Raw genomic sequence first — 27,690 nt, forward strand, 5'->3', positions numbered from 1 at the left:
AGGAAAGGGGACTCACACTAATGAAGCATCCCGACATGTGAGAGGCAAGGGGACTCACACTAAAGAAGCACCCTCACGTGTGAGAGGCAAGGGGACTCACACTAATGAGCAACCCATGGGAACATCATTCTACTACACCCATGTCATTGTTCCTGGGTAATGCTAATAGTAGGATACAGTACATTTTGTACAAAAGTAGCTTAATTTGGCATAACGAAAGAATTGGTACACATTTTTTATTGATTTGACACGTCTTTCTTGGTAGCTGAGTTCTTCCCCAATTTTACTTTTTCTCAATTTCAGCACCATCTGTCAATGGTTTTAAAAAAATTGTTTCACACAAAACTTGATTACATTTTTTATGGAGAATCCAAATCTGCAATAAAAAAATGGGCATTTCTATTTAAGATTTAAAAGTTGCCCCCCACCCCACACAATGGGGTGGGGGCTGGAGGTCAGATGTAATATCATTTGATGTCCCCCTCTGAGCTTACGAACTTCTTTTACCCACTATTTTTACCTGCTGTATAGTTTTCGAGATAATCTCATCCAAAACTTCAGATGGACCACCCTATGTCAAATAAATCATTTAATCCAGAAGCCAATATGCAATATTATTTTCAAATATTGACACATTTGTTATTTTTCTTTATACAAATATCTACTGAATACAAAGTATATGTCACAAAGTTCTAAGAACCCTCTGTATTCTCTTAACATCTGGGTGACAGCTTTGACAGGATTTTATGATCCTGTAATTGAAATTAGTGTAATAAGCATTAAGAAAACAACTGTATAGATATAAACAGCATGAACATTTATGAACTTGACAAACTGCAGAGATGGATTACAGACTGGAAATGGAGGAAAAAGGGTCCTATGAACATGCGCTTGTAAATGCATTATTGCCACGGTAAATAACATTCCTTTGACCACATGCCATGTGTTTCTCCTGTGTAGCACACTGTGTGATTGACATAGCATACTGTAGGCAGCAGAATGGTCTGGTATTCATTTTGGAAACAAGCCGAGATAGTGTTTTTGTACGGCCATGCAGATGGAAACAGTTGAGAGGCAGCACAGCTACACCAAAGCAAGTACTCTCAAAGACATCAACCACATCACATAACATTTCACGTCCCTTTTGGGTGTTTGTGTGATCATGGATCCTTTCAGACAGACGAACATGCAGAGAAGCGGCAGGCTGCATGTACACCAGATTTGTTGGACTGGGTTCTACAGGATATTGAGGCAAACACTAGTACAGTCCTCAGGCAAATGGCCCGACACTGTGGAGTAAGCCAAAATATGATAATGTGCATCCTGCATGGCAACTGTTACTATCCCTATTACCTACAATCCTGTGGAAGCCACTTCGAACATCTGTTGTGACATGAATGTGATGCAGCTCTGTATTGTGTTCCTGGAAGATTTGTTGTCGATTTATGCACACTGTCCATTTCTGAACACATGTTCACAGGAACTTTTTCCTTCCATTACCAGTCAGGAATCTGTCCCTCCAGTTTGTTGGTTTTATTAATGTTCATCTTGTTTAATCTTATTAAAGTACTACTGATTACTATAATGGAGTGTGGGCCATTCTGTAAAAATGCACTTTTTTATTTATATTATATTCAAAAAACAGCAACAAGAATCTTTGGTAGTTTAAGATACAACATTTTACTATGTAGAGAACATGATACAGAACAAGAGAATAAAAAGATGAAACTATCTCTTATGGAAGTATGTGCTTTTTACACTCTTATTCCTTTCTCTTTGTAACTGACATAAAAATTAAATCTTATAATTTGAAATGAAAGGAAAATACATTTTATGGGCTTAAAACTATAACTGATGATCACAAATTTAAAACCATTTTCAAACATGTACTAAGTAGAAAAAAGGGAAGAGAATGTATTTCAGTATTTCATCAGAAAAATGATTTTTTATATATTTACATACAGAAACTTGGAGCTACAACTTTGTAAAATTAATAATTAAATATACAAGGGAATAATTATAAAATCATCTGTATGTCTAAGAACATAAAGCCATCTGCATGTCTAATAGGAATTTATATATACAGTGAAGCAGGAATAAATTGTTTGTTCTGAAATTTATACAAAGACTTGAAAAAGCACGCAGAAAAAAATAATAATAATTTCAAAAGGGCTGATAAAACCATTGGTTGAGCAGAACAAAGTGTTGAAATTTTTGTTTTGGTAGCTATGAAAACACCATTTTAAATAAAATAAAGAAACAAAGATAACTCCCACTAACGACACATAAACGCATGTCATTATTTTCAATATGTGTGTTCATGTTATGCTTTGAATCTTCTGCTATTTTTTCTGTTTCATTTCTTGTAGCCTCTGCTTCAGCATGTTACTGAAGTGAGAGTCAGAAGTGGTATCATTATCTTGTGAATCTGAAAAAAGTAATTACACTCAATTATATGTCTGCTAAGCTGAAACAAGACTGTTTAATAAAATTTCTCACCACACACTAACAACACTAAACGCACATGTCTGTTCATTAATTCCAATAAACCTAATAATTGACATCAAATTCCCTGTAGATATCATATAAAACCATGGCTACAGCTGAGTAAGCAAAGCAACAGTACAACATTGGTAATCATGTCAGCTTCATGTAACTGTTTTCATCTATATGCAGTATTATTCAGAAGAGTGATGTGTATATACAAAATAGTTAGCTGAACTGGTATGTTTGGTCACCTGTGAGACAATGAATGACCATTCCGTGGTGCCCTGTTGTTCCAAGTAGTGTTTTGATGTCTGCTGTGTAATTCAAGCAGTGGTATGGTACAATTTATATGGTTATGCACTTCAGTTTCTTAGTGACAGTTGACAGTGTTCACATCTTTATTATGGCTCCAAGAGTGAAAAAACCCATAAACAAATGTGCTGCAATTGTGGTACCCAAACAAGCAGGTTTCTTAATGCCCCAAATTGTGAAACAATGTGGCATTTATACAGGGAGAATACAATACACCCTTCACCACCAGAAGACAACAAGTACCAATAAGGAGCTACCATGACCAGGATGACCTCATAAAACAGCTAAAAGTGATTAAAAATTAATCATAATTACTAGTAAGAAAACAAAGTTCAAAACAACAGCAAAAATTCATGTAGAACTGGTTGAGCTGAACAAGAAAAACATATCTATTGCAAAAGTAAACAGGAGACTGACTGATGCCTGTTTCAAAGGACACGTGGCAGCAAGGAAACCCCATCTGAAGCCCACAAATAAAAGAAGAGACTCCAATGGGCTATGAAACATAGTAATGAGACATACAAAGAATGAAAGAAAGTGTTATTCATAGCTGAATGAAAATTCGAGATTTTTGATGCTAGGAGGAGGACATTTGTTCATTGATATGAAGGAGAAAGGGTGACCCTGCAGTGTATTCTACCTACAGCTAAACACAGTGAGGTTTCAATTATAGTTTGGGGATGTTTTTCAGGAGACAGAGTTGGCGACATTATGAAAATAGAAGAGTGTATGGATCAATGAACTACCATTGCCTACTTCATTATCATATGATATCATGTGGACTGCACTTAATAGGGAAAGGGTTCACATTACAAGAAGATAATGACCCAAAATATTGGCCAGTGTTTTGTAAGAAGCACATTGCATCAAAGAAAAAACAGAAGATACTGAAGGATACGGAGTGGTCCTCCCAAAGTCCTGATTGTAACCCTATTGAAATGGTCTCAGATGAAGTAGACAGATGTATCCAGAATCTTCACATACCAAGCAAAGAACATCTCTGCAATATAATTAAGGATGTATGGAATCATATAGACTTGCAATACCTATAAAAACTTATTGACCACATGCCTCAATTTCATGAGGCACTCACTAAATCCATGTACTTTGATAAAAGTAAAATATAATTTATCTGTTTGAATATAACTTTATTCCTCCAAAAATAAAGTTTTTTGTGCTCCTATTTGAAATATCAGATAACAATCATGGTTTATTGAAATTAATGAGCAGTACTGTATGAAATAACTAAGGTGAAGTCACTGTCAATGACATCATCATTTTCTGAATGGGCTATATGCTGCTAGTTAATTTAGACTCACCATCATTGTCAGGGAACAAATTTGCATTTTGAACTTCTGCAGACCATGGTTTCTGACTTTCTGTGTGCTTAGTAGGAGGAGGTGGTGGTGAATATCCCTTGTCTAGTGTATCATGGCTCTCAGTAGCAAGCTCAGCCTTTCTTCTTGCTCTTGCTAATATTGCACTCAGTTCTGATGAGCGAGCAGTTTTATACTGCAAAACAAAACATTACCTATATGATTGCTAATATACAATAAATGATAACAACTTCTTATCTACAATAAGTGTCAGGTGTTATCATTACTACAACACAGTAATAATAAATATCCAACGGCAAGAAAAAGACTGGCATTCTTCGCCACCTCTCCGAATGGCACTGTATAATTAGTAACGTCAGTAATAACAAGATGTACACCCGACCAAATAACTTAATTTAAGAAACAAAGGTCTTACTGATATTTAATGTAAGAAAGAATGGAATGACATTCATAATTTTAACATGACTTTATAAACAGCAAAAATCAAATATACATACACCAGAAACATTTCTCTGTATTGTTATTTGGGAATCCAATCGATGACCTTCAGTCTTCCCACAGTAAGTCTCAAGCTGTGTTCGAGTAAGTGCAAACAGTTCATTCCCTGTCATACCTTTAAGCTGCTTACAGATCCTGAAATGATTAATTTTGCATTTTAAGAAGGATTTCGTAATTTTATGTAGTTTAACAGTAGTCACTTCACGTAGCTATTTTCACTCTTACTTCTCACTAAAGCCTTTTTCCTGCAGCCACTGCTGCACTTCATCAGGTGTAGATTTCTGATCAATGTAAACTTCAGGAGTTTTCACAATATCAAGCTTCCTTGTTTTGCCTCGGTATAATGTCAACACTGTCTTCAGCTCCTCTTGCATTATGTCCTGCATACTTGGAGCTGTAATGCAAACCAATTCAGTTTGTAGTGTATGGTTTTTTTTTTTTTACATTTGATAAAATACTAAGTGTAATAATATTTTCACAATAGTAACAGAAAAAAGGAACTAATGCTAAAACTGTATTTATCTTCCTGTTTGTTGTACATGAGGTGTATTCGGAAAGTAAGGTCTAATTAGGCGCGAAATGGAAGCCACTGTGAAAATCTGATGGAACTTCACACAGATGTGTTGGGCAGTGCCTATAGCGAGCCTGTCAATCGCTTCACATTGCTCTTTTCAGTTCAGAGTGCAAAGTGTTCACATAGAAATGCCTAAAACAACAGTGTCTCCTGCACAGTATGTGGATCTGGTATGAGATTTTGCCTGAAGCTATGCAGCCCACATAACATAAATGTCATGCATTTCTTTCTGCAAGGCAAATTTCAGCTGCATTCTGCAAGGGGCAATGAAGATGCTCCTGCAGCATTTTCTATGGGAAGTGTTTGATTGCTCACAATACAGTCCTCAATTTGCTCCCTCCATTGTTCATCTCTGCTCACATGAACTGCTGGCTATGAATACAAAATTTGGCTCAAAGAATGAAAGGCAGACTAGTGTAGAGAATTGGCGGAAAGCACAGGTGGCTGCTTTCTGTGACAAGGACACTGGAAAGTTTGTACAACATCATGACAAATGTAACGGTCGAAGAAGTGACTGGAGAGGTAGCTGGATGGTATGGCTAACTGTTGAAAAAAAAAATATTTTCACTGTGGTTTTCATTTCGCGACCAATTGGACCTTACTTTCTGAACAGCCCTCAAAATATCAAAATTATTTGCATTTCATGTTCCAACAAAACTTGTCTTTTGTGCACTGAGTGGCATGAGTATATACCATTGCTTAAATTGAAGATAATTCTTGAAGAAACTGCAATTGATTATCTTTTTTTTTTCTTAGTAGCTTTGTTTGTTTCATCATTAGACATACAATAGGTCAGCTGATAATTCTAGCTATTTGGAAGTCTGGTCTCATTTTTTTACATATTCCTTGCTTTTTTTCAGTGGCCAGACATTTAAAATGATTAATACAGGATGGGAAGAAAGGAAGACAGGGTTTAGTAAGCATTCAGTTACAAAATGATTAAAAATGGAGCACAAGTTCAGACAGGGCTTATGGTCACTGATGAGTGCAAATGTTAGTTAAGGGCATGAGAAAATTTCCCAATCATCAAAACTGAAGGAGGAATGGGTGAAAAGTTTTCACACAGCGCTAAGAAAGAACACATGTTTCACTCTTTTGTACATTTCAAATTGTTCATTGCTAAATGGTGCTTCCATGACAATGAAGGGTTAACAGGAATTGTGACCAGCTGAGCATTATCACTAACAGCAAATTTCTGAGAGAAAGCTGTACAATATCTGGTCACAAAATATGATCATTATTTCAACAATGGAGGCAATAATGTAGATAATTAATAGAACATATTTTGTGAATAATAAATATTATCTCCATGGTCTCTCAAGTTAATTTTTGTTTCTTTTTTTTTTTTCAGAATGCCACCTACTTTAGTAATGATCCTCATACAATCAACTACAGGATTTAGGGCTGTAAGAAAAAGATACTTGAGACACCATGGATGACTGGATTGCAAAAAGCAGACTTGAGATAGGTTAGGATCAAATGATGGTTAAATTGTCATTAGAATCTCATCAATAGATTATTTTGGGTTCTTTCTTGAGTTAATTAACTATCTCTGCAATTGAACATCATCTCTGACCAAACCAATGTATGGCATGCATTTCATCTCCTACAACTATACAATATCTCCTTAATCAGATTTTCCAATGATCAAATTTTGTGTGCCACATGTTTAATTCACAGCTTCTCCAACAGCAAGGTACAGATACATTATCAGTGTTTCAACTTCTAACACTGTTTTACCTAACTTACAGCTTGGGTTCAGAGTTCTCCACTCTCATGCCAAGACCCTAACTTCACTCACATGCCCTTATTCACAGTCTCTACTCCACCTGTTCTATCTCCCCTCCCAACCCACTCTTCCAGCTCATCATGAGCACCATGAGCTCATCTAACGCCTTGCTGATGCAACATTCCTATCCCATGCACCAGTCACCTATCCTTCTACTTCTCCTTCCGCAACCTACTCTCCCACTCCCTGTCTCCTATCTTTCCTTAACCACACCACCCCATACAACTACTCACCACAGTCAAGCCACAGAGCTGAAGTGCCTAGTCCGCCAGCATGATCTTATCATACAGGCGCGCACATGTGTGTGTGTGTGTGTGTGTGTGTGTGTGTGTGTGTGTTTACTTCTTAAAGTTAATACTATAAGCCCCTTAAACTATGGCACAAAATGATGCACTTCCTGCCTACAGGTCTTCATATTCTACCCAACGAAATGATTTATTTAGCACACAGCCTTTTAAATATGCTTGTCAGATTTTTGGATTTTCTTACCTTGTCTTCCCTGTTCTAACATTGCTATGAAATTTCATATCCAGGTAGCCCCCTTACTATAAAAGACATAAATAATTGGAGATTCCCATTTTAAACTATTGATATCATGTATAACTGAGTCATTATAAGTGTACACTCTCATTTATGTGACCAGCACAGAAATGGCCCATACAAATTAATTATCACAAGCAGACAGTCTCTGTCACATGTCAGGAAATGGCAACAGAACATAGTTTCATGTAGAACAGGAGGTTCCATGTACTTTTCAAGTTACTTTTCTCATTTATATCCTGTAATGAACACCCATGTTCTGCAACAGTGATGGTAAATTATCTTGATACACACAATTATTCCCCAGTTTTGATCTAAATAAAATGCATCATACCTCCTCTTTTAGCTCTTGCCTAAATCCTCCCCCTTTTCCAACTGTCCACACCCTTTTTTACTTCTAAACCTGTGTAGTAAAGTGATTTGTCTAAAAGTGTCCTAAACTTGAAGGCCCTATTGCACATTGTATGCCTTCGCCTCTCAATTGCAATAGCATTAGGGTATAACATGGAACTTGTACCATGGCCTAATGTGAAATTTTTCCCTAGTACAAAGCATTGCCAATGGTGAAAGAAGTGTTATGTGATTTACTTATTAATTAGAATAAAAATTCTATGGTATCAGACCTCGAACTTTTACATTTTTTTCTATGACCACCATTCACAAAATTACAGGAAATGGATTTTTTTAAATATACACTACAGCACATATTCAAATACAGAGATATGTAAACAGGGAGAAAATGTCTCTGCGGTCAATAACTCCTATATAAGACAAGTGTCTGGCACAGTTGTTAGATCGGTTACTGCTGCTACAATGCCAGCTCATCAAGATTTAACTGAGTTTGAACATGGTGTTATAGTCGGTGCACGAGCGATGGGACACCGCATCTCCAAAGCAGCGGTGAAGTGGGGACTTCCCATACAACCACTTCACGAGTGTACTGTGAATATTAGGAATCCAGTAAAACATCAAATCTTTGACATCACTGTGGCTGGAAAAAGATCCTGCAGATCCTGAAGAGAATCATTCAATGGGACAGAAGTGCAGCCCCTCCATAAATTGCTGCAGATTTTAATCCTGGGCCATCAACGAGTGTCAACGTGTGAACCACTCAATAAAACATCATTGATATGGTCTTTCAGAGCCAAAGGCCCACTCGTGTACCCTTGATGACTGCACAACACAAAGCTTTACACCATGCCTGGGCCTGTCAACACCAATATTCGACTGTTGATGACTGGAAACATGTTGTCTGGTCAGAAAAGTCTCATTTGAAATTGTGTCGAGCAAATGAATACGTATAGGCATGGAGACAACCTCATGAATCCATGGTTCCTGCATGTCAGCAGGGGACTGTTCAATCTGGTGGAGGCTCTGTAATGGTGGGGGGCATGTGCAGTTGCAGTGATATGGGATCCCTGATATGTCTAGATATGACTCTGACAGATTACATGTACGTAAGCATCCTGTCTGATCACCTGCATCCATTCATGTCAGTTGTGCATTCCGACGGACTTGGGCAATTCCAACAGGACAATGCAACACCCCACATGTCCAGAATTGCTACAGCATGGCTCCAGGAACAATCTTCAGAGTTTAAACACTTCCGCTGTCTACCAAACTCCCCAGATATGCACATTATTGACCATATCTGTGATGCCTTTCAACATGCTGTTCAGAAGAGATGTCCACCCCCTTGTATTCTTATGGATTTATGGACTGCCCTGTAGGATTAATGGTGTCATTTCCCTCTAGCACTACTTCAGACATTAGTTGAGTCCATGCCATGCTGTGTTGCGGCACTTCTGTGTGCTCGTGGGGGCCCCCTACACAATATTAAGCAAGTGTGCCAGTTTCTTCAGCTCTTCAGTGTATACATGACACTTACTTTATCTAAGCACTTCAGATATATTTTTAAAGTCATATTGACTGTTAATAGACCACGACTGGTTCAAAAATATGAAAAGGTGTGACTGGTAATGGTCTTCGAACACCTTTTTCATGCTTCAACTATGTTTTTGTTCCTGGTAACAGCGAACTTACTTATCATCTGCAATTACTTTCCAACTTATTTTTCCCCCCTTCTTCCTTTACCAAATCTGCAATTACTAGTATTCTTCCATTTCCTGCACATACTATCATCTTTCTTCTGCCTTCCACAATATCCCTACCTTCAGAAACCTAAAAATTTGGTAGTTTTTTCCTTATTTATACCTAAATTATGGTATCAATTTTCTCTCCACGTCACATGTATATTCCGTTTTCTACCTTTTCTAATTTTTTTATTTTAAAAATGCAGTACTTTCAAATGTCAGCTACTGAACAAACACCTCAGTGGGTCTGAAAGTTTATAATTTATGTGTGCACTTAACACCAGTAATGGAAGGGAGATCCTCTCCAGGAATAGGATGCTATGTCAGGATGCTACAAACACAGAAATGTTTATGTGAGGTACTCTGGGCTCTCATAACACTTTGGTCAGATTCATCTTTAGAAGAGTTCCCTTAAAGATCAGCTTGAAAAATAAATTTCTCTGATTTCACATAGTGCAGAAACTGGCAGCCAAATCTGGTAAATTTTTAAGTTCTATAGAAATAGCCAAAGTGGACCAATGTTCCTAAGATTTTACAGAGTTAAATAAGATAACGTGCAATGTAGAATGGGTATCATAAGACAGATAAAAAGTTCTAATTGAATTAAAAAATAAGGTAACTTTAGAGGAAAAGGTATGGAGGAAATTCAAGAGTTAGTTTTATTGTAAATATGAATAAATATTATGGATATAGAAAGAAGTGATCTTAGACAAAATGGCAAAAGCTGCTTTAATAATAAGCAGAAGATATTCCATGGAAGTCATCCAAATCTATGCTCCCCAACATGTTCACATTCTCATCACAAAGTAGAAGACCTTTGTGAAGAGTTACAGAAGCTGATAAGTAACAGAAAATCCCATTACAAAACAATAATGGGAAACAGGAACTAAAGAACAATTCCTCAATAGGAAGGTTTGGGCACATCAGCAAAAATGGCATGGGCCCTATATTAGTAGAATACATTGGCAGAATCTGCCAAGAAGGAGAACATGATTGTCATTAACATATTATTCCAAAAAAAAGGCAGTGATAAAATGGGCTAATAGAGAACAAAAATGGGGCCAAAAATTAAATGATGCAACAGTCTTAAACCACAGTCAAATTGCAAGTTATCACACACCTGTAAGCTGCAGACTAAAACTAGATAAAAAGAATTGGAAAGAAGCTGCAGACTAAAACTAGATAAAAAGAATTGGAAAGAAGAAGAATCATGCAGTAGGAAGTAAGGAATATAGATAATCAGGATTTATCTAAAAATAGACAAGGTATACTATGTAAAATTAAATAACTCTCAGAAAATGTAGAATATACAGGTAGTCCAAATGAGCAACTACTTGACAAAGTTAATTATGCAAACAGCAAAAGATACTGCAGGTATGAAGAAAACAAAACAAAAGAAACCCTCAAAAAGAGCAAAATAACTATTACAGGGAAGATGAGAGCTTTAAGCAAACAATAACTGGAACTTAATAGAATATGCTGAAGTGACCAAAACTGTTCACAAACATTTTCAAAAGGGTGTGTGGTCACAAATTGATATTCATAGAGGTGTCTACAGATAATGCAAAATTCTAAGCGTTGACAGTCGATGGATGAATTGTGATGCTGGTGCACAATTTCACCACACAGCTGGCAAGGATAGTAAACAGGGGACATGTCTATACCAGGGCATAAAGTCTATGCAAATTTCATTCCATGTACTCAGTTGGACAGTAACTGTGCCTCATGGACAGGCGTGTACGCAATATACACAGGTGTCAGCATTTGAGGGAGGAGGCACAGTTGGGCTCAAAGATGACAGGTGGAGTAATCAGCAAATTGTGCTACATCTGAATGGGAGCAATGCCACTGTTTGATGATATTGGCTAGAATGGGTGAAATATGGCTGCAGACAGCATCAAAAAGAAAACAGTTTCCCTAGAGAGACAACAGAATGTGAGGACCAAGCAATCATAAGAGAGTCACACAGAGTTCTGGATTCATCATTATCATTGGTCTGCCATGCAACTGATACTTCAATGACCACAAGGACTTTTAAAAGGCACCCTGCAAAAAGGGGTGTGAGCTCACGGTGCCCCTTGGGTCAACTACCACTGACCTCTGTACACCAACAAGTCTGTTTGTTGTGGTGTCGGGCACATCCAGCCTAGAATTTCATTGACTACAGTTGAATTGTCTTCAGGGTTGAGTCCTGCTTTGAACTGAGCCCTGACAACCAGCGAAGATATGTCCCAGACAATGATGGGATACCAACCTGACAGTCATCCACCATATGGCCTGAAAACCAGGAGTGATGGTCTGGGGCGCCATTTCATTTCATAGCAGGACCCCTTTGGTTGTCATCCACACCATCCTTTCAGCATACCGGTACATCAATAACATTCTACATTCTGTTTTGTTGCCCTTCATGGCGAGTCATCCTGGGCTTACATTTCAGTAAGATAATGCCTGTGTGTACACGATGAGAGATTCAGCTGCTTATCTTCATGTTTTCCAAACCCTACCTTGCCCAGCAAGGATGCTGGGTCTCTCCCCAACTGAGAATTTTCACAGCATTATGGACAGCATCTGCCAACCAGCTTAAGATTTGATGATGTAATGTGCCAAATTGGCAGAATTTGGCACGATATCTCTCAGGAGAACATCCAGCAACTGTATCAATCAATGCCAAGCTGAATAACTGCTTGCATAAGGGCCATATGTGGGTCAACATGTTACTGACTTGCTCAATTTGTGAAGCTCTTTCTATTAAACAAATCATCGAATTTTTCTGAAACTGTAATCCTTTGTTTGTCTGTACATGTACATCATATATACAGATTTCCATCCCTTTCGGGTAATTCCTTCTAGGTGCTTTAAAAAAAATGTATAACGAAAACAAAACTGAAACTCACTTTGGTATACATCACACTTCCTTAGTTATGATGGAAAATAGCACAATAATTAACAAAAGATAGAAAAATGTCCAAGCAGTCCAAGATTTCTTTACATGTTTGCATATGTTAACAAATTAATAAGATACAGACTTAGATAATAACAGATTATTGAGAGAGCTAACATAATGCCAGACAAGATGTATAAAGACATTCAAGGCATGAAGAAGAGGCTGAGAGATGATGGTGTTCTAATAAAAATATTATGAGCTGGAAGAAAAGGTGTACAAAAACAACTTGCAAAATTATTTATAGAATGTTTGTTAAAGAAAACAATTACCCAAAACTGGACATTGTTGTCATTCTCCTTCTGTGATGTATAAAATATTCACTTATACAGCCACCAATCACATTGAAAAAAAATAGATTTTAATCAGCCAAAGGAACAAGCTGCCTTTACAAGTGGATATAGCACAATGGGTCTCTTGCAAGTTATAAAAGAAATCACAGAATGAAGCAATGAGTATGAATTAACACTTTGTCTGGGATTCATTGATTTTGAGAAAACTTTGTCTCAGTTTCAATAAAATTTGGACTAAAAAACCTTGGCAAACAAGGCACTGATTAAACTTATGTTAGTATACTGAGGAATACATACTGCTTTCACTGATTTTCTTCACACATTTATGTACACAATGTCAAAAGTGTCACCATGTGAACAGAAGCAAGAGAGAATGTAGGTTTATGGGGACCTTTATCCATATGGAAGAGAGCATGCTGACAACTAGAGGGGCTGGATAAAGATATGAAAACACCATGAGAAAGGCATGCTTGAACATAAATGCATGTGCTAGCCAAGCCCATAGATTTTGCTGTTCTATTTGACCACAATGGCACTTGTGCGATGTCCTCAACATGCTGCAAGTTTAATGTTTCACTCGCAAACCATGTCAGTGTCAAAACAACATGAAAGGAGCTCCAGAACCAGGGAATTGCAGGGTGAGCTGGAATTCGAACCACTCATCAGTAATCCAAATGTCCCTAACAGAGAAACATGATGGCAAATCCACAGAACCAGGACTCTGGAGCATTGGAAGAAAACAGTTTGGTTGTATGAGTCTTGTTTCACACTGTTTCCAACTTCTGGCCAAATTTACATCCCAATAGTGAAACAAAGCGAGGGTATAGTGATGATTTAGTCAGTCATATTGCATTATTCCATGGGCCCCATAGTTACTCTGCAAGGTCACATTACTGCCAAGGATTATTTGACTATTTTGGCTTATCAGGTCCATCCCATGGTACAATTTTTGTTCCTCAATGGTGATGAAGTGTTTTACGATGACAGGGGCCCTACCTCAATATTATTGAGCCATTGTGGTGCTTCATTGCTATCCACCTCTATCATCATTATCTGAACATGCTAATGTTTTGGAGGATGAAAGTTATAAGATTTCCTTGAAAACCATACAGGACTTCTATTTAACTATTCCTAGATGGCTGGAGTCTGTTTTGAATGCCAATGGTTTTCCTGAGCTGTATTAGGCATGGCAATGTGTTGTGGTTATGGTGTTTCCATATTTTTGTCCAACTCTTGTATTTCAAATCCATCAAAAATACTTAAGAAAGCTGGCTTCATCATTATGATTTCAGCATACCAAATTTTTAAAGTTATGTGCTTCGACAACACCAACGAACCCTGATATTCTTATCTCCTACATCATTATAATGCATGCTTTTATATTATAAACACTTTATAGAATATTTGGTCAAAAATAACACTAAATGGTGGTCACCAATAGTCATACAGGTCACATCTCACATCTTATTCCATCATCTCAAATTAAAACTACATGAAAAGCAACTAGAATCATGGTAGATCATTTCAAAGAAATCAGAGGAGGGACGGCCGGAAAGGCCGAGCGATTCTAGGCACTACAGTCTGGAACTGCGTAACCACTACAGTCGCAGGTTCAAATCCTGCCTCCGGCATGGATGTGTGTGATGTCCTTAGGTTATTTAGGTTCTAAGTTCTAGGGGAGTTATGACCTCAGAAGTTAAGTCCCGTAGTGCTCAGGGCCCAATCAGAGGAGGTTGTGAAAGCTATTCCAGAAGACTGGTTTCAGTACTGATAATACATTATTCCAAATACTTATGAGGCACACCTGACTGCTAGTGAAATAGCATCAATCTTCACCATGCCTAAATTATTTCAGGACAAAAAAGTCATTCTCAGTCTCTACTTAGTGGTTCTCAAACACTAACAAAGAGTGTATGCAAATTTCCTTATTTCACTAAAACAATTTAAAATTTATGAAATTATATGATAGAGTAGTTACCTCGTGATAGTACAGTACTCGTTCTGGGTGTGTGTGAAATGGACTTAGGTTCAGAGTCAGTTGGTGTGGATACCGGAAGTGGAGGGGGTGGTGGGGCAGGGGGAGAATGGTTCACACTTCTCTGCAGGCTGCCATCATCAGAGCTCTGTTCAGAGTCGAAAGTCATTTCTGTAACTCGGCATATCAAACAATACTGATGAGTGACAGTAATATGGTTAGTTAACTACTTAAGTTAGTTAACCTTACAAATAGGTTATTTGTATGCAGTTCAGCAAAACAGAAAATCCTTACGTCAATTTTATTGGAGTAGTACTAACACTGCACATATATGGAAGTTTTTAGAGCTGATAGATGCAAAGTCTCTAGCAAGAAAACTTATTACTGGTGACACATTTGCTGAACAAAAGATACTGCAGATATGGTTGAGCATAGATAACTGATGTTGCAGGAGCCAAATAAATTACAATCTGAATATAAAATCTGTTCTCAACATCATAGTTATTTGTCATACGTCGTCTTGGTATAGCTAGTACACTGTAGTGTTTCTCAAGTCTCTTAGCCACCAAACACATTCATTCTGAAGGCATCTATAGTGTTCCATGTCATTAGAATCATTCTTTATCTTTGGGGTTAACATAAAATGAAGTGTCACCAGGAACTCAATGTGGAAAACTACAGATTTACGTTGTTTTTTTTTATTTCAATAAAATTGCAATTGAGGTAATGCTTAGCACAAGCTCATATATATTTTTCACTTTTAATGATAAAGGGCTCTTAAGAAACAGTTTCTTCTACATTCACAGCACACTTTTACACACAAAAACCTCTGCGCACATTGAGAAAGGAAAATGGGACAGCACATGATAGAAGGAAAATAAAAGAACTGAAGTACTTATGTTCTTACATATAAGTACATTTATTCACTTTCACAATACATATTATCAGATAACAATCAATATAATTAAAAATATACATTCAAATCACCTTTTACAGTAAAAATGGCAAAGGTAAACAAATCTGTTATAACAAACACCGTACTACACAATATACAAACAAGGGATCTTTGGAATGCAAGAATTCAGTACACAGTTGAAAGAGACACCACAATTAGCTATCATGGACAATGGACAGTTGCTTTCTTTTTTTTAGACAAACAACAACAGGTCACTACATAAAACTCCACTTTTTGATAATGAGTAAGACAGCAAATTCATCAAACAATTGACAAGTTCACAATCACATCTCCATGTATATTAAAAATATATAGTGTTTACTGCAGGCATTATAACCTTTTAATAATACATAAATCGTATTTATGTTAAACTGAGTTTATTATTACGAGATTATAATATATACATCCTGTATGTTATCCACTGTGTCATCTGTTTCATGAAAATACTATACAAATATACCAAAAGCAATTTCTTGGGGTAACGACAGATACAGAAATGTAAATCGCCAAAAAGAAATGAATGCAATTAGATAGACAGCACAGGTTCTAATGTGTATTCTCCTACCCCATCTAAAACATTTGTCGGTTTCTTTTTTTACTTATTTATGTTAGGTAAATGAATTATTAAAAATTATTTAGTTTACAGCTGTTATTTGAGTTTTCCACATACAGTATCACTACAACACAGCATTCACTTTGCACTGTCTTTTTTTGTTTTCTCTATATCAGTGCATTAAGAGCTTTTACGACATTATAATAAACTTGACGGTACCTAAATGGTAGAGGTATTGTAAATGAACTTCACTTAGTATGTGGAACCCAACAATATTAAAACTTTCTAAGTCACTGAAATGTGTGATACCAGATAGACTGTTAAAATACAGGAGTATCATAATTCAGAAATTAAATGAAACTTAACGTATTAAATTTAAATGTCATATAATATTAACTAATATTGAATGCTGAAATTATTCCTAAGAGCTTGAATATTTATTCAAAATCTAAGTGAGGTGATGGTGATGTAACTGTTTATAAACAAATAATAATAATTATGTGGCAAATTTGGATAAAAATCTACTTAAAGCTTTTTAATGCCAAATGTATACTGTTGATGCAAAGAAACTCTAATTACATACAATTTCATTTTTTCTGCCCACTCTGCAGCATCAGTATTCGCATAAACTCATCACTAAACTTCACTGCTATCCAGACAGTGCTTCTTCTTTGAGGATTTATGCAATAAATGACAGACTTTTTCATTCTTCTGGATGTAACTCCATTGTGTTTGCACATAGACTATAAGGTGAATTTGCTACAAAAATTAAATGTAACTGGCAGAAGATTACCAAAGTGCATTATAAATTTCAGGAATAAATTACTTTACTTAGCTAACAAAGCCAACAAATAAACATGTAGCTACATACACAAAATAACAACACATCAGATGTAGATGACAGAAAAATACTTAAAGGAAAAAAACTGTGAAGCAGGTGTGCTGATAAGAAAAGTAATGCTCTAAATCTATATAATCTGTAATAATCTGTAATATACTTGTGTATAAAATGTTGTATATACAACACAAATGTCCTAGTGTATTATTAAATCTGTTGCATTATGCAGACACAAAGAGTCACAAATTAACATGGAGCACAATTAACATTGAAAGAATATTAATTTTCCAGCACATGCATAAAGATTAAAAAGCTGAAGAACGATAGGCGCTATGGCAACAAGACATTGAAACCAATATATAAAGAAATTTTAGTTGTTTTCTTAGACGTTTTTAAAATTAATCTGCCACAGGACTGGTTTTAAAAAGGAAAAAGGAGAATAGTACTGTGCTTGTTCATGTTTTGCACTATAATTTATACACTGCAGTTTTGTTAATTTGCAATCTCAGACTCAGTTCAAAGGTTTTTGTTTTTCCTTGATTGTAATAGGGAGTTGACTGTAACAAATATTCCAGTCCTTAATAATGATCAATGGACAAACAAAGCAATCACTGTTCTTCTTTACACTAGAAGCATGACCCTATGTTTAAAATAAGTGTAGACAACAAGAAAAAATGGAATGAAAAAGTTAGATGTATTTAAAACGTTGTTATATAGAATGAGAGTAAATACTAAATGAGCTGTACTGACAACAGGTTAGATAAGAGGAAATAAATCTGTGGAGAAATCTTGAGACAAGCAGAGATACCATGTTGTGGCACAGGTGAACTCATTCAGTATTAGTTTATTTACAGTAGGTTGAGATACATAAATTGAAGATATATTTTATAGTGATGAGAAAATTGTCTGTGTTATGCAAACAAGAAAAACAAAGCTTGAAATCAGTAAGGATTAGTGGAGGGACTAGCTGAAGGTATGAAAATCCGTTACTCCTAGAGTTTAAATCCTGGACACCCTGTTTTCACTAAGTTCTGTCTAAAATTGAACAACAATGGTAAAGATTCTTTTTAAATGCTTAAATTCTTCTTTATGAATATCAATCTTTTATATAGTTTTAATACTATCAGTGACTAGATAAATTAACAGTGTGCCAGTTCTTTTATATTTTTATATGGCAGTACTAATGTCAGCCAAGTTTATGGTTTTAAGCATTTATGAATACTTAATTCTGAAATCTATTTTCAGTGTAAGAAAATGACCATGTTAAGAAATATTCAGCAGAAAAGTAAATTTTCAAGTATCAGAAAAATCTAGGCTTTCGCATTATAGCACAGATAAAGCTCAACACCAAAGCATATGAAGGGTGCACATGTCAATAATTTTCTACAAGCATAAATATAGCATGTGTAATAGATTTACTGAAATCTTTGGTGATAGAAAATTACATCAATGCACAGTGAAACTGAAAAAAAAATACATTTTCACCTCCCTGATCAAAAATTACCATACACATCCCACAGTTCCTAACAGTCTCTTCAATTATTCATGAATAGTAATAAGTGTTTTTTTTTAACTTCAAACCAAATTTGTCAGGTTATGTTTCCCAATTTTCATAGCAGACTTAAAAAGTTTTGGCTCTGTCCCTCATTTCAGTAAAGTAAGCTTCTCTGTTCCATTCACACTTATGATATTCCTCTTTTTCTGCAGCCTTTCTTTAGACAAAGAACCCTCCACCACTAGGAAAATTTATCAGGGTTTTATATTTTTAATTCAGGACATGAACCTTGTGGCACAGTATGTGGTTTCCTTTGTTTATTCAAATTAGTCTTAATGCTAGCTTACTGTTCTATCACCTATGTTGCAGTTATTTTGTGTATGATTATACGTACTGCAGAATATTAATACTCCTATCAAAGCACATGTGCATCTGAGACAATTATGGATGCAGTGAACTGTAAAAACTGCAAACCATTCTTCGAAGGTAATACATTGTAAAATCTTTTCATGAAAAAAGAATCAAATGAATTAACATTACAATGAATGCAAATATTCTAGATACCATGACAAAAGAGAGAGGACAATCAGAAAAAAAAACATTTTATAAAATGAATTAAATTTCCTATGATTGTTAGGCAACAGTGTAAAATGTGATCACGTTTTAGAGATGAATTACTGCTTGAGTAGCACCTGGACACATTGTAAACAATTAAAGACTAACTCTTTACTGCTAATGTCCCACAAAACTGGAGATCTAAATTTTTTAAGGGAGTAGTATCACTAGCTTAAGCACCAAAGAATGGATTATGGATAATGAAATAGCATGAACAGACAGTTTGAAAGCAATGATATCTGATGATAAATGAAATGACACATCTATATGAGTGAGGTAGATACATATCACTGTACCAACAAGTATTATGTAAGTGATGAAGCCTTAAAATCAGCTATAGTCTCACAAATACTTCCTGTGAACAGTTAACTAATTCATGTATTGCATTGAAAACTGACCAAATGAGGAGACTGTGAAATATGATAGTTAAATCACTACATTAGCCTGACATAATGTGTAATTAGTAAACATGCAGGCCCAATGTTTATTTGCACTTTCCTCAGTTTAATAAAAGATTATCAATAATATTGTGTAAGCTTATATGAAACTATGATGAGTATTGTAACATGTCGGCACATACAGAAAAAATGTAATTAAAGTTCATAATAAAAGGCAGTCATTTCTATACAACATAACAATAAATTGTTTTCCTTCTATATGTGTGTTCTCATCTTGTGGCAGTTCTCAGGTATTACAAGGATTTGAATACCTATACTGTATCTGCTGTTCATGTGTGACACTGGATGCAAACAATTCATTCTTTGTCTGTGTGACTGCCACTGCTTTCCTCTGACACTGCTGCTTCAAATTTTCATGTATGTGATTTTATTGTGAAACAAATTGTTTCATTAAAGTCATTGTCGCAATGTAGTCACTTACATTCATATTGTCATAAAAGTACTGGGATGTATCCCTTTCTTAGCAAATTGAAAGCCTTAAAAAACAGTGAATATTCTGGCCTTTTTGAGGACGGAGCTTGGGACTTTCCACAAAGTCCTCAAATATTTAGAAGTATCTAAATTCACCTTTCTTTCCAAGTCTTTCTTTACGAACCCAGTCAGCTGGGGCAGGAGGTGGAATTGGTGGTGAGCGTGTGGGCATTCTTCCATCACCTGACCCTCCATCACGTGGCGAATCCTTAAAAGTGAAAACACAAAGTAACTTCTCTCAGAATCATGTAAGAGACACTAGTATATAAATATAATATGTACTTCAAAGCTATCTGTCACACACTAACTAAACAAGTGTACCATTCAATCAAAATTAAAGTCGCATTACTAACTCTTAAAGCATGCATTACCTACTTAGAAACTAATAACTATACAAGGATATTTCTGAAGGTATTGTACACTGATAGGGTCATATGAATGTACACAGATCAAACAGTCTGAAACTAGTGTATTACATGTCCTGTGAAATACACACTGTCAAGTCAGATTAATGTGACAACCTACCAAAAGCCTGAATAACCACCTATTGCAGCACACGACATGCATGAAGAGTGTCAGTGAGGTTCTGGAAGGTACTGACAAGGATGTGGAGTCACAATGACTCCAGTGTCATGCAAGCTGCACTAGGTTCCTCGGTTGAGCCTGATTAAGGTGATCCTACAGATTCCTGACTGGGTTTAAATTTGGGGAGTTTTCTGGCCAGGAGAGTGTGGTAAACTCACCACAGTGCTCTTCGTACCATGCACATAAACTAAAAACTGTGTGACATGACGCATTGACCTGCTGGTAAATGCAGAGGAAATGCAAACTGCATGTAGGAGTGGACATGGCCCCAAGGATGAACACATACATGCATTGATCCATCGTGCCTTCCACAATTCTGAGACCATGCAGGAAAAGCCTTATAAACATTACCCAGACCATAATGCTCCCTCCTGGTTTCAGGGTCTCTGTTTTCAGATGTTTCACAGCATACATGCAAACAGCCAGCTGTTCAATGCATATGGATCATAAAACATTATTCATCTGAAAATGCCACCTGTCGCCAGTAAGTGGACATCCAGTTGCTATACTGCACATATATTCAAGGCTTCATTATCAATTAACAACAGTCAGAATGAATAGAATGAACCAGTCCCCCGCTGCAGAGGCCCATATGCAGCAACATTTGTTGAACAGTCATTGAGGAAACACTGGTGGTTGCCCCCTGGTTCATCAGGGTGGTCAGTTACTCAACAGTTGCATGTCTATTCATCTGTGCACATCTCTGCAGCCATCATTCATCCATCATCTACGGCCTATGGTGCACCAGAGTTGCCTCGACACCAGTTTTGGAATCACCACTTTGGCATGCATGGTATACTTTAAACATGGCAGCACATGAACAGTTTACAAACTTAGCTGTTTCAGAAATGTTTCCATTCTTGGCCCAAAAGTCAATGATTTTGGATGTCAGATAAATTGCTTGTTTTCACATTAAGATAACGACTGCACTGTTTTCTGCTTTATATACCCTCCACTGCTAGTGCTCCCACCTGCTGTCTGTGAGTGGTTATTGCATGTTGATGTCAAAAATAAACTAATTAATGTGACTGGACCATGTAAGAACAATTTCATTTTATAAAGTAATCACCAGGGTTTAAGAATCAGTTGCAGCACCAATCAAAATTAGAGTCACATTACTTACTCTTAAAGCAGGCATTATCAACTTAGAAACTAAGTTAGAGCTAAGATGCTTGGAATGTTTTGGATTCAGTATTTGGCCAGAAGGAGCTTGATATATGAAATACAGGTTCTGTATTCAGAGGTGACATGGTAAACAAAAGATAGAAAATGGTAAATAACAGCGGCTAAGACTCGAACAAAAAGGGACATAAGCCAGTTAGAGTATAAAGCCAAGTTAAACAAAAGTACTGGACATAGATCAAATACAAAGAATGGAAAGCAGCAAGCAAAGTTTAATGGATGTCATAAAAAAAAACAAGAGAAACACTGACTGGTGTGACAAATGGAAGGAGAATTTATCATGTTCACTGTCAAAGAATAACTGGAGAAGTACGAAAGTGAGCACTTTTGATGCAGGGAAAAAAAACAGCCATTACATAAACATGAAAGTAACACAGCAGAGAGAAAAAATAGATGCAAAAAAATACATATTAAGTTATCAACACAGGAAGAGGCCATTGAAGATGGAGAAGAGCTAGAAAAGTAAAAAGCCAAGAAATTAAACAGCAACATGGAATCTAAAAACATATTATTTGGAAGTTTTTAACAGATTGAAACTATTGTGTTGGAACAGGACTCAAACCTGGAACCCTGATGGGTAATAACCACAGCAGGTAAGGTTCCAGTTTGGAGTCCTGATCTGGGATACAGTTTTGATCGGCTAGGAAGTTTCAAAACACTGCACGCTCATCAGCACAGTGACAGATTCATTCTGTGAAGACATTATTCATTAGCTAAAGCTGTTCTCAACCGAAACCTTGTTTTTAACACAATATTTCTTTACTATGCATACTATTGGAGGTGATACGGCTTTTCCTTCCTCCAGCCTTTGAAATTACTTAACTAGCCAGATATAGTAGGGCTACGAGTTTTGCTGTGGACTTCGTACCACAGTGCCCCTCGGCTTTTCTCACTTACACAAGTCACTGCCAGAGCTGAAAGAGTGACAAGTGTCAGAAAAACAATGCTAGTATCAACAGTGGATTGAGTCTTGGACTTCTGGATTTTTAGGCTGACACTTAACTCATTTCACCACTGTGCCATACCGTCATTCATTATTGAGATTGGTTATGAATTTATCTGCAGGGTATCCTCCATAAAAGTTGAACAGCCACATATTCATAGAGTCTACTAGTACTATACTGAAATACTTTAAGAAAAAGTGAAGTCACATTTAAAATGTATTGATTTTTCTTTATCTGTGAAAACACATGTGCATAATGCTCAGTCCACATTGTGTACTGGAAAAGTTTTGCAGTGTGAGACATTGGGTTGGCAGGTCAAAACTTCTTTAAGTGCATGTTACTCCTGTCATGAGCACTAAGAAAAATATACCATAGCACTTATGACCAATGATAGGTAATGCTAAGGTTAGTTAGTTAGTTGGTTAGTTAGTTACATATTCCATGGTGGATTTTGCACAGTAGATTGTAATGATGTGGAATGAGTCATTTTACATTCACATCACAAATTAATTTGTATATATGATTATATTCTGAACATTTGTAAATTATTATTATTATTACTGAACAAAAACAAAAAATATACAAATGTAAGTTAGTAATTCCTACCCACCACATTACAGTAATAGAAATTCTTCTACAGAATAGAAGTCAAGGATAAACTTTACGTATTATTCTTCTTCAAAACAACTGATCTCTGCACATTGCTCATAAAAGAGGCAAATAAAACTTTCCAATGTAAATAGTTTAATCATCCATTTCAGTGTCCTGATCAAGCACCCATTGATTACCATTCTTTTCTATAGCAAGAAGTGAGTTGTGTGTCAATAATCTGATAAAACTGAAGAACTGAGGAGTTCACTACAAAATTGGGGCACCTCACATGAAGAACAATTTTATACAAATGTTTCTTTGAAACTGAAATAGTACCTTAAGAAATTATATCAGGATGTATGTGCTAGAAACCTGTAATGCATGCCTCATTTTCTTATTCATTCCTTCAATGTAATACGTTTCCTTATTCATTCCTTCTATGTGATAAACTACCTCTTATTTTTAATATGCACCTTATATCACATCTTTGTATGTAAATTAGTTTCATTCCTAGAGAACTGTCAAAATTCCGTGAAAAATTTATTCTTGAAGTTCACCATCTACCATCTACTAATCACCCAAGAGAAAAATGAATTATTTACTAGAAAATTGATTTGTCCCCACCTGGCTTGCATAATGGCGGTCATAGCCCCTTGGTGGAGCATACAGAGGATTGCTGAAGACATCACTTGAGTCAACACCACCTGGTGGATATGGAGTGACTATTGTATGTGGAACATGAGCCACTTGGCCTCTAATATTGCGTGCCTTCCACCACTTTCTGGTGTCATCAATGACCTAAAATACAAACAAATACAGTTTTCAGTACCCATTAATCTTACCCTTGTAGAGCAAAAATATGCACATGCTGGATTAAGATAACATAGTTAACAATTTTGATACCTTAAAATAAAAGAATACAAGTATAATCATTATGATGTTGTCAAAAATTTAAAATACTGATTAATATAACAAGGCTTCCTGTTTAAAATTGTAGAAAATGTATTCCTACCAGCTCTAGTAGCATTTAAGATAATTTTTACCATTTATTTCATTTCTATCCTCAAAACAACTTCATAAGACACTCTAAAACAAAATACTATGAATTCAAAATTCTTATTTTTATCAAAACCTAGCTGAAGTTTAAGCACCTATTTCACTAACAAGTCTTACGTGTGGAAGCCTTTAATTTCCAGTACTATGCACAACAGAGTAATTTCATTCAAAACTTGTTATCATTAAAGCTTTTATTTACATACCCAAAAGATCCATTTCAAACTGAATTAGTTATTCAGTAACATGCAGATGGATGAATACAACATACATAAATTTTATTATGTTTTGTCCCACATAATAACATTCATTGCTAAAAATAAGTAAATCTCACCTCTAAAAATTCTCCTCGTACTACAGTCAACTCTTTGTCATTATTGGCCGTTCTGGGATATGTAACCTGGACAATCTTAGCTCCACGACTACGAAGATCCTCTAACCAGCGAGCTTGATCTCTGTGAATTTCTCTTCCACCACCAGTTCTCTCAATTGAATCTGCTGAAATATCACTACGTGAACTTATATCTCTCGGTGACATTGGTACTCCTCCCATTGATGGGACTGCTGAGAAGTCTCTATCAGAACCTCCTGGACTCTGCGATCTTTCCCTAACACAGACATTACAAAAATTACTTGTAAATTGTCAGGGCATACTGACATCAGAAAATAGTATTAAAAGGGAGTATGAAATTTGTATGACTACTTAAACAAAATATCTCATTAATTATTCTTTAATCTATATGATAATTAACAGAACTTCACAAACTGATAAAAAATATTAAATTCATTAAACAATAACAAAAATTCTGTTTAAACAACAGTAAAATACAAAAGTAGATACTAAATCAAGTGTTTGTTCTCTGTATGTGATATGAAAAAGAGAGACAAAATCAAGCCCTGAAACAAGTGTTGGATTACATGGAGGTTCAAGAGTAATTTGTAATTTCAAATAGTGACAAAAAATAAAAAAAGACAGTGTCAAGTCAAATGAAAGCAATGAAGAAAAGTTAAAGATAAACTATAAAAGAAAGTGAAAGGAGTTGAAGGGGCAAGAAATAAATTACTTAAAGAAAAATCATAAAATAGGAAACAACAAGAAAAATTAAAAGGAAAAGACAGGATGGGTGGAGGGAATACATGGAAAGAGAGTAGGAGAAAGGCCATCAGAAAAATGGTTATTACTAGGGGACAAGATGGTTCAAATGGCTCTGAGCACTATGGGACACTTAAACCTAACTAACCTAAGGACATCACACACATCCATGCCCGAGGCAGGATTCGAACCTGTGACTGTAGTGGTCGTGCAGTTCCAGACTGTAGCGTCTAGAACCGCTCGGCCACCCCGGCCAGCTGGGGCAAGATGATAGGAGCATAAGGAAAGATGTAGGAAGATTTGAGTACAATGTCACCTGACATTTTGCTTATTATAGAAGTAGCTCTAGGTCAGATAGACAGGGAAGGGGGACAAAATTACCCATTGAATTGTTTAAGGAACTGAACCATCAAGACATTCACCTGCACTAATTTAGGTAAACCATGGAAACTTAAATTCAGATGGATTATCAGAGATTGAACACATGCATCCTCAGAATATGAGGCCAATATCATATCCAATGTGCTACCTCCGAGAGTGAAGGAATAATGAAATGCGATTGTTTTCCAAAATAGTTCCAACAATGTCAGTGCAGCAGGCTTTTGAGTGTTATGAAATATAAGAAATTTACAAACATATGTCTCTCATCCATTGCACAGTCAACATATCATATCACACCTGAAACATTCATTTTTGATCACTGGTGTCAAATCTCAACATACTTAGTTTAGGGCCCTGCCACCTGTATCATTTTGAGCCTTTTAGTTTGGAACACCCAGTTTATAAGCCTAGTCTACCCATTTCAGAAGGTGATGTAATTCTGATGATTACTTATCATGCCTTCTTTGAACATCTGGTATCTTTCTTATTAGTTATAGCCTTACTTTGTGGTTTTATGATTTTCAAAAAAAGTACTTTTTCTGGCAATAACAATGGATGTAAGAGACATTTTAACTGTGGTACACATATACTTTTCTTCAATTTACTTCCTAGATTACATGCACTTAACACACCCAGTAGGCCTGCTGCTAGGCGAGAGAAGTAGCTAAACATGTATATGCACTCATCAGAACCACCTATAACATATTTTGTTGAAAAATCTTACTTTCGAACCTATTCCACTTTTTGGAAAGATGTATTTAAATGGATTTAATATAATCTTTAATAGGACTGTGCAGTCATGGGATGATGTATAAAACAACACATGAAACTCAGCTACTAATATTTCCTTTCTCTGATATCTCTCTATCTTCCTCCACTTCATCTTGTTAGTTCACTTGAGGTTTCACCCTGTCCTTTCTGCGGTCACGAGCTCATGCCGTCAGGTCACCAAGTACCTAGTGCTGCCCATAGGTGTCACAGTCAGCGAGTCAATCTCAGTGACGTAGCCTGGTCTCGAGGCATAAAAACTATTCTTTACATGAATATTTTGTCTATAAAGGAGGTATCATGAGGGCTGTGACTATTGGAGTAAATAAAACAGTTTACTTGCAACTGATGCAATAAACTGTTTTATTTATATTTTTTTGTATGTTCGGTATTGGTATTGGTGAAACAAACTTAGTTTCTTTGTTGACATCAGTGACTGCAAGCAATTCCAGTGCTCAGAGCATGGGAAGCAGTACAAATATGACAAACATCTTAGAGAACATACTTCAAAGATTCACCCAAATAAATTGAATATAATTGCATCTCTCCAAAAAAAGTCAGTGTAAAGCCTGCGATAAAAATTTCAGTTATGAATTCAGCTTCAAGTGTCATCAGCAACATTATCTTGGTGAGATCTCAAGTAACTGAGTTGGGAGAAAGTCAATAAAGTACTGTGTGTGTACTTTTGAAGCATTGTCAAGAAAAGTGCTATTTAGACAATCTAGATGTAATGCACACTGTTCAGGTTAATATGAAAAATACACAGTTCTCAGTGTTTTCTGATTTTGAAACGTGGAAAGAAAATACTGAAAAGATAACAAGGGCAATCTTTGCTAAAAAAAAAAAAAAAAAAAAAAAAAGGTAGCTCT

General features: G+C 36.1%; 1 protein-coding gene across 4 annotated transcripts in view; it reads right to left on the reverse strand.

Annotated features, from left to right (window-relative positions):
* Positions 1–1,599: 1,599 nt before the first annotated feature.
* LOC126297734 (epidermal growth factor receptor kinase substrate 8-like protein 2) overlaps positions 1,600–27,690 on the reverse strand; it is a 191,758-nt gene continuing 165,667 nt past the window's right edge. For all 4 annotated transcript variants that reach the window (XM_049988881.1, XM_049988880.1, XM_049988879.1 and 1 more), the window contains 8 exons: positions 24,914–25,187; positions 24,151–24,324; positions 20,321–20,432; positions 14,843–15,010; positions 4,860–5,028; positions 4,634–4,769; positions 4,119–4,311; positions 1,600–2,428 (listed from right to left, as the gene is read on the reverse strand). In XM_049988881.1, the coding sequence (XP_049844838.1) occupies positions 2,343–2,428; positions 4,119–4,311; positions 4,634–4,769; positions 4,860–5,028; positions 14,843–15,010; positions 20,321–20,432; positions 24,151–24,324; positions 24,914–25,187 (1,312 nt within the window). In that variant the 3' untranslated portion in view covers positions 1,600–2,342. The remainder of the gene's footprint in view (positions 2,429–4,118; positions 4,312–4,633; positions 4,770–4,859; positions 5,029–14,842; positions 15,011–20,320; positions 20,433–24,150; positions 24,325–24,913; positions 25,188–27,690) is intronic.

Source organism: Schistocerca gregaria, chromosome X (assembly GCF_023897955.1).
Source record: "Schistocerca gregaria isolate iqSchGreg1 chromosome X, iqSchGreg1.2, whole genome shotgun sequence".
Taxonomy (NCBI): Eukaryota; Metazoa; Arthropoda; class Insecta; order Orthoptera; family Acrididae; genus Schistocerca; species Schistocerca gregaria.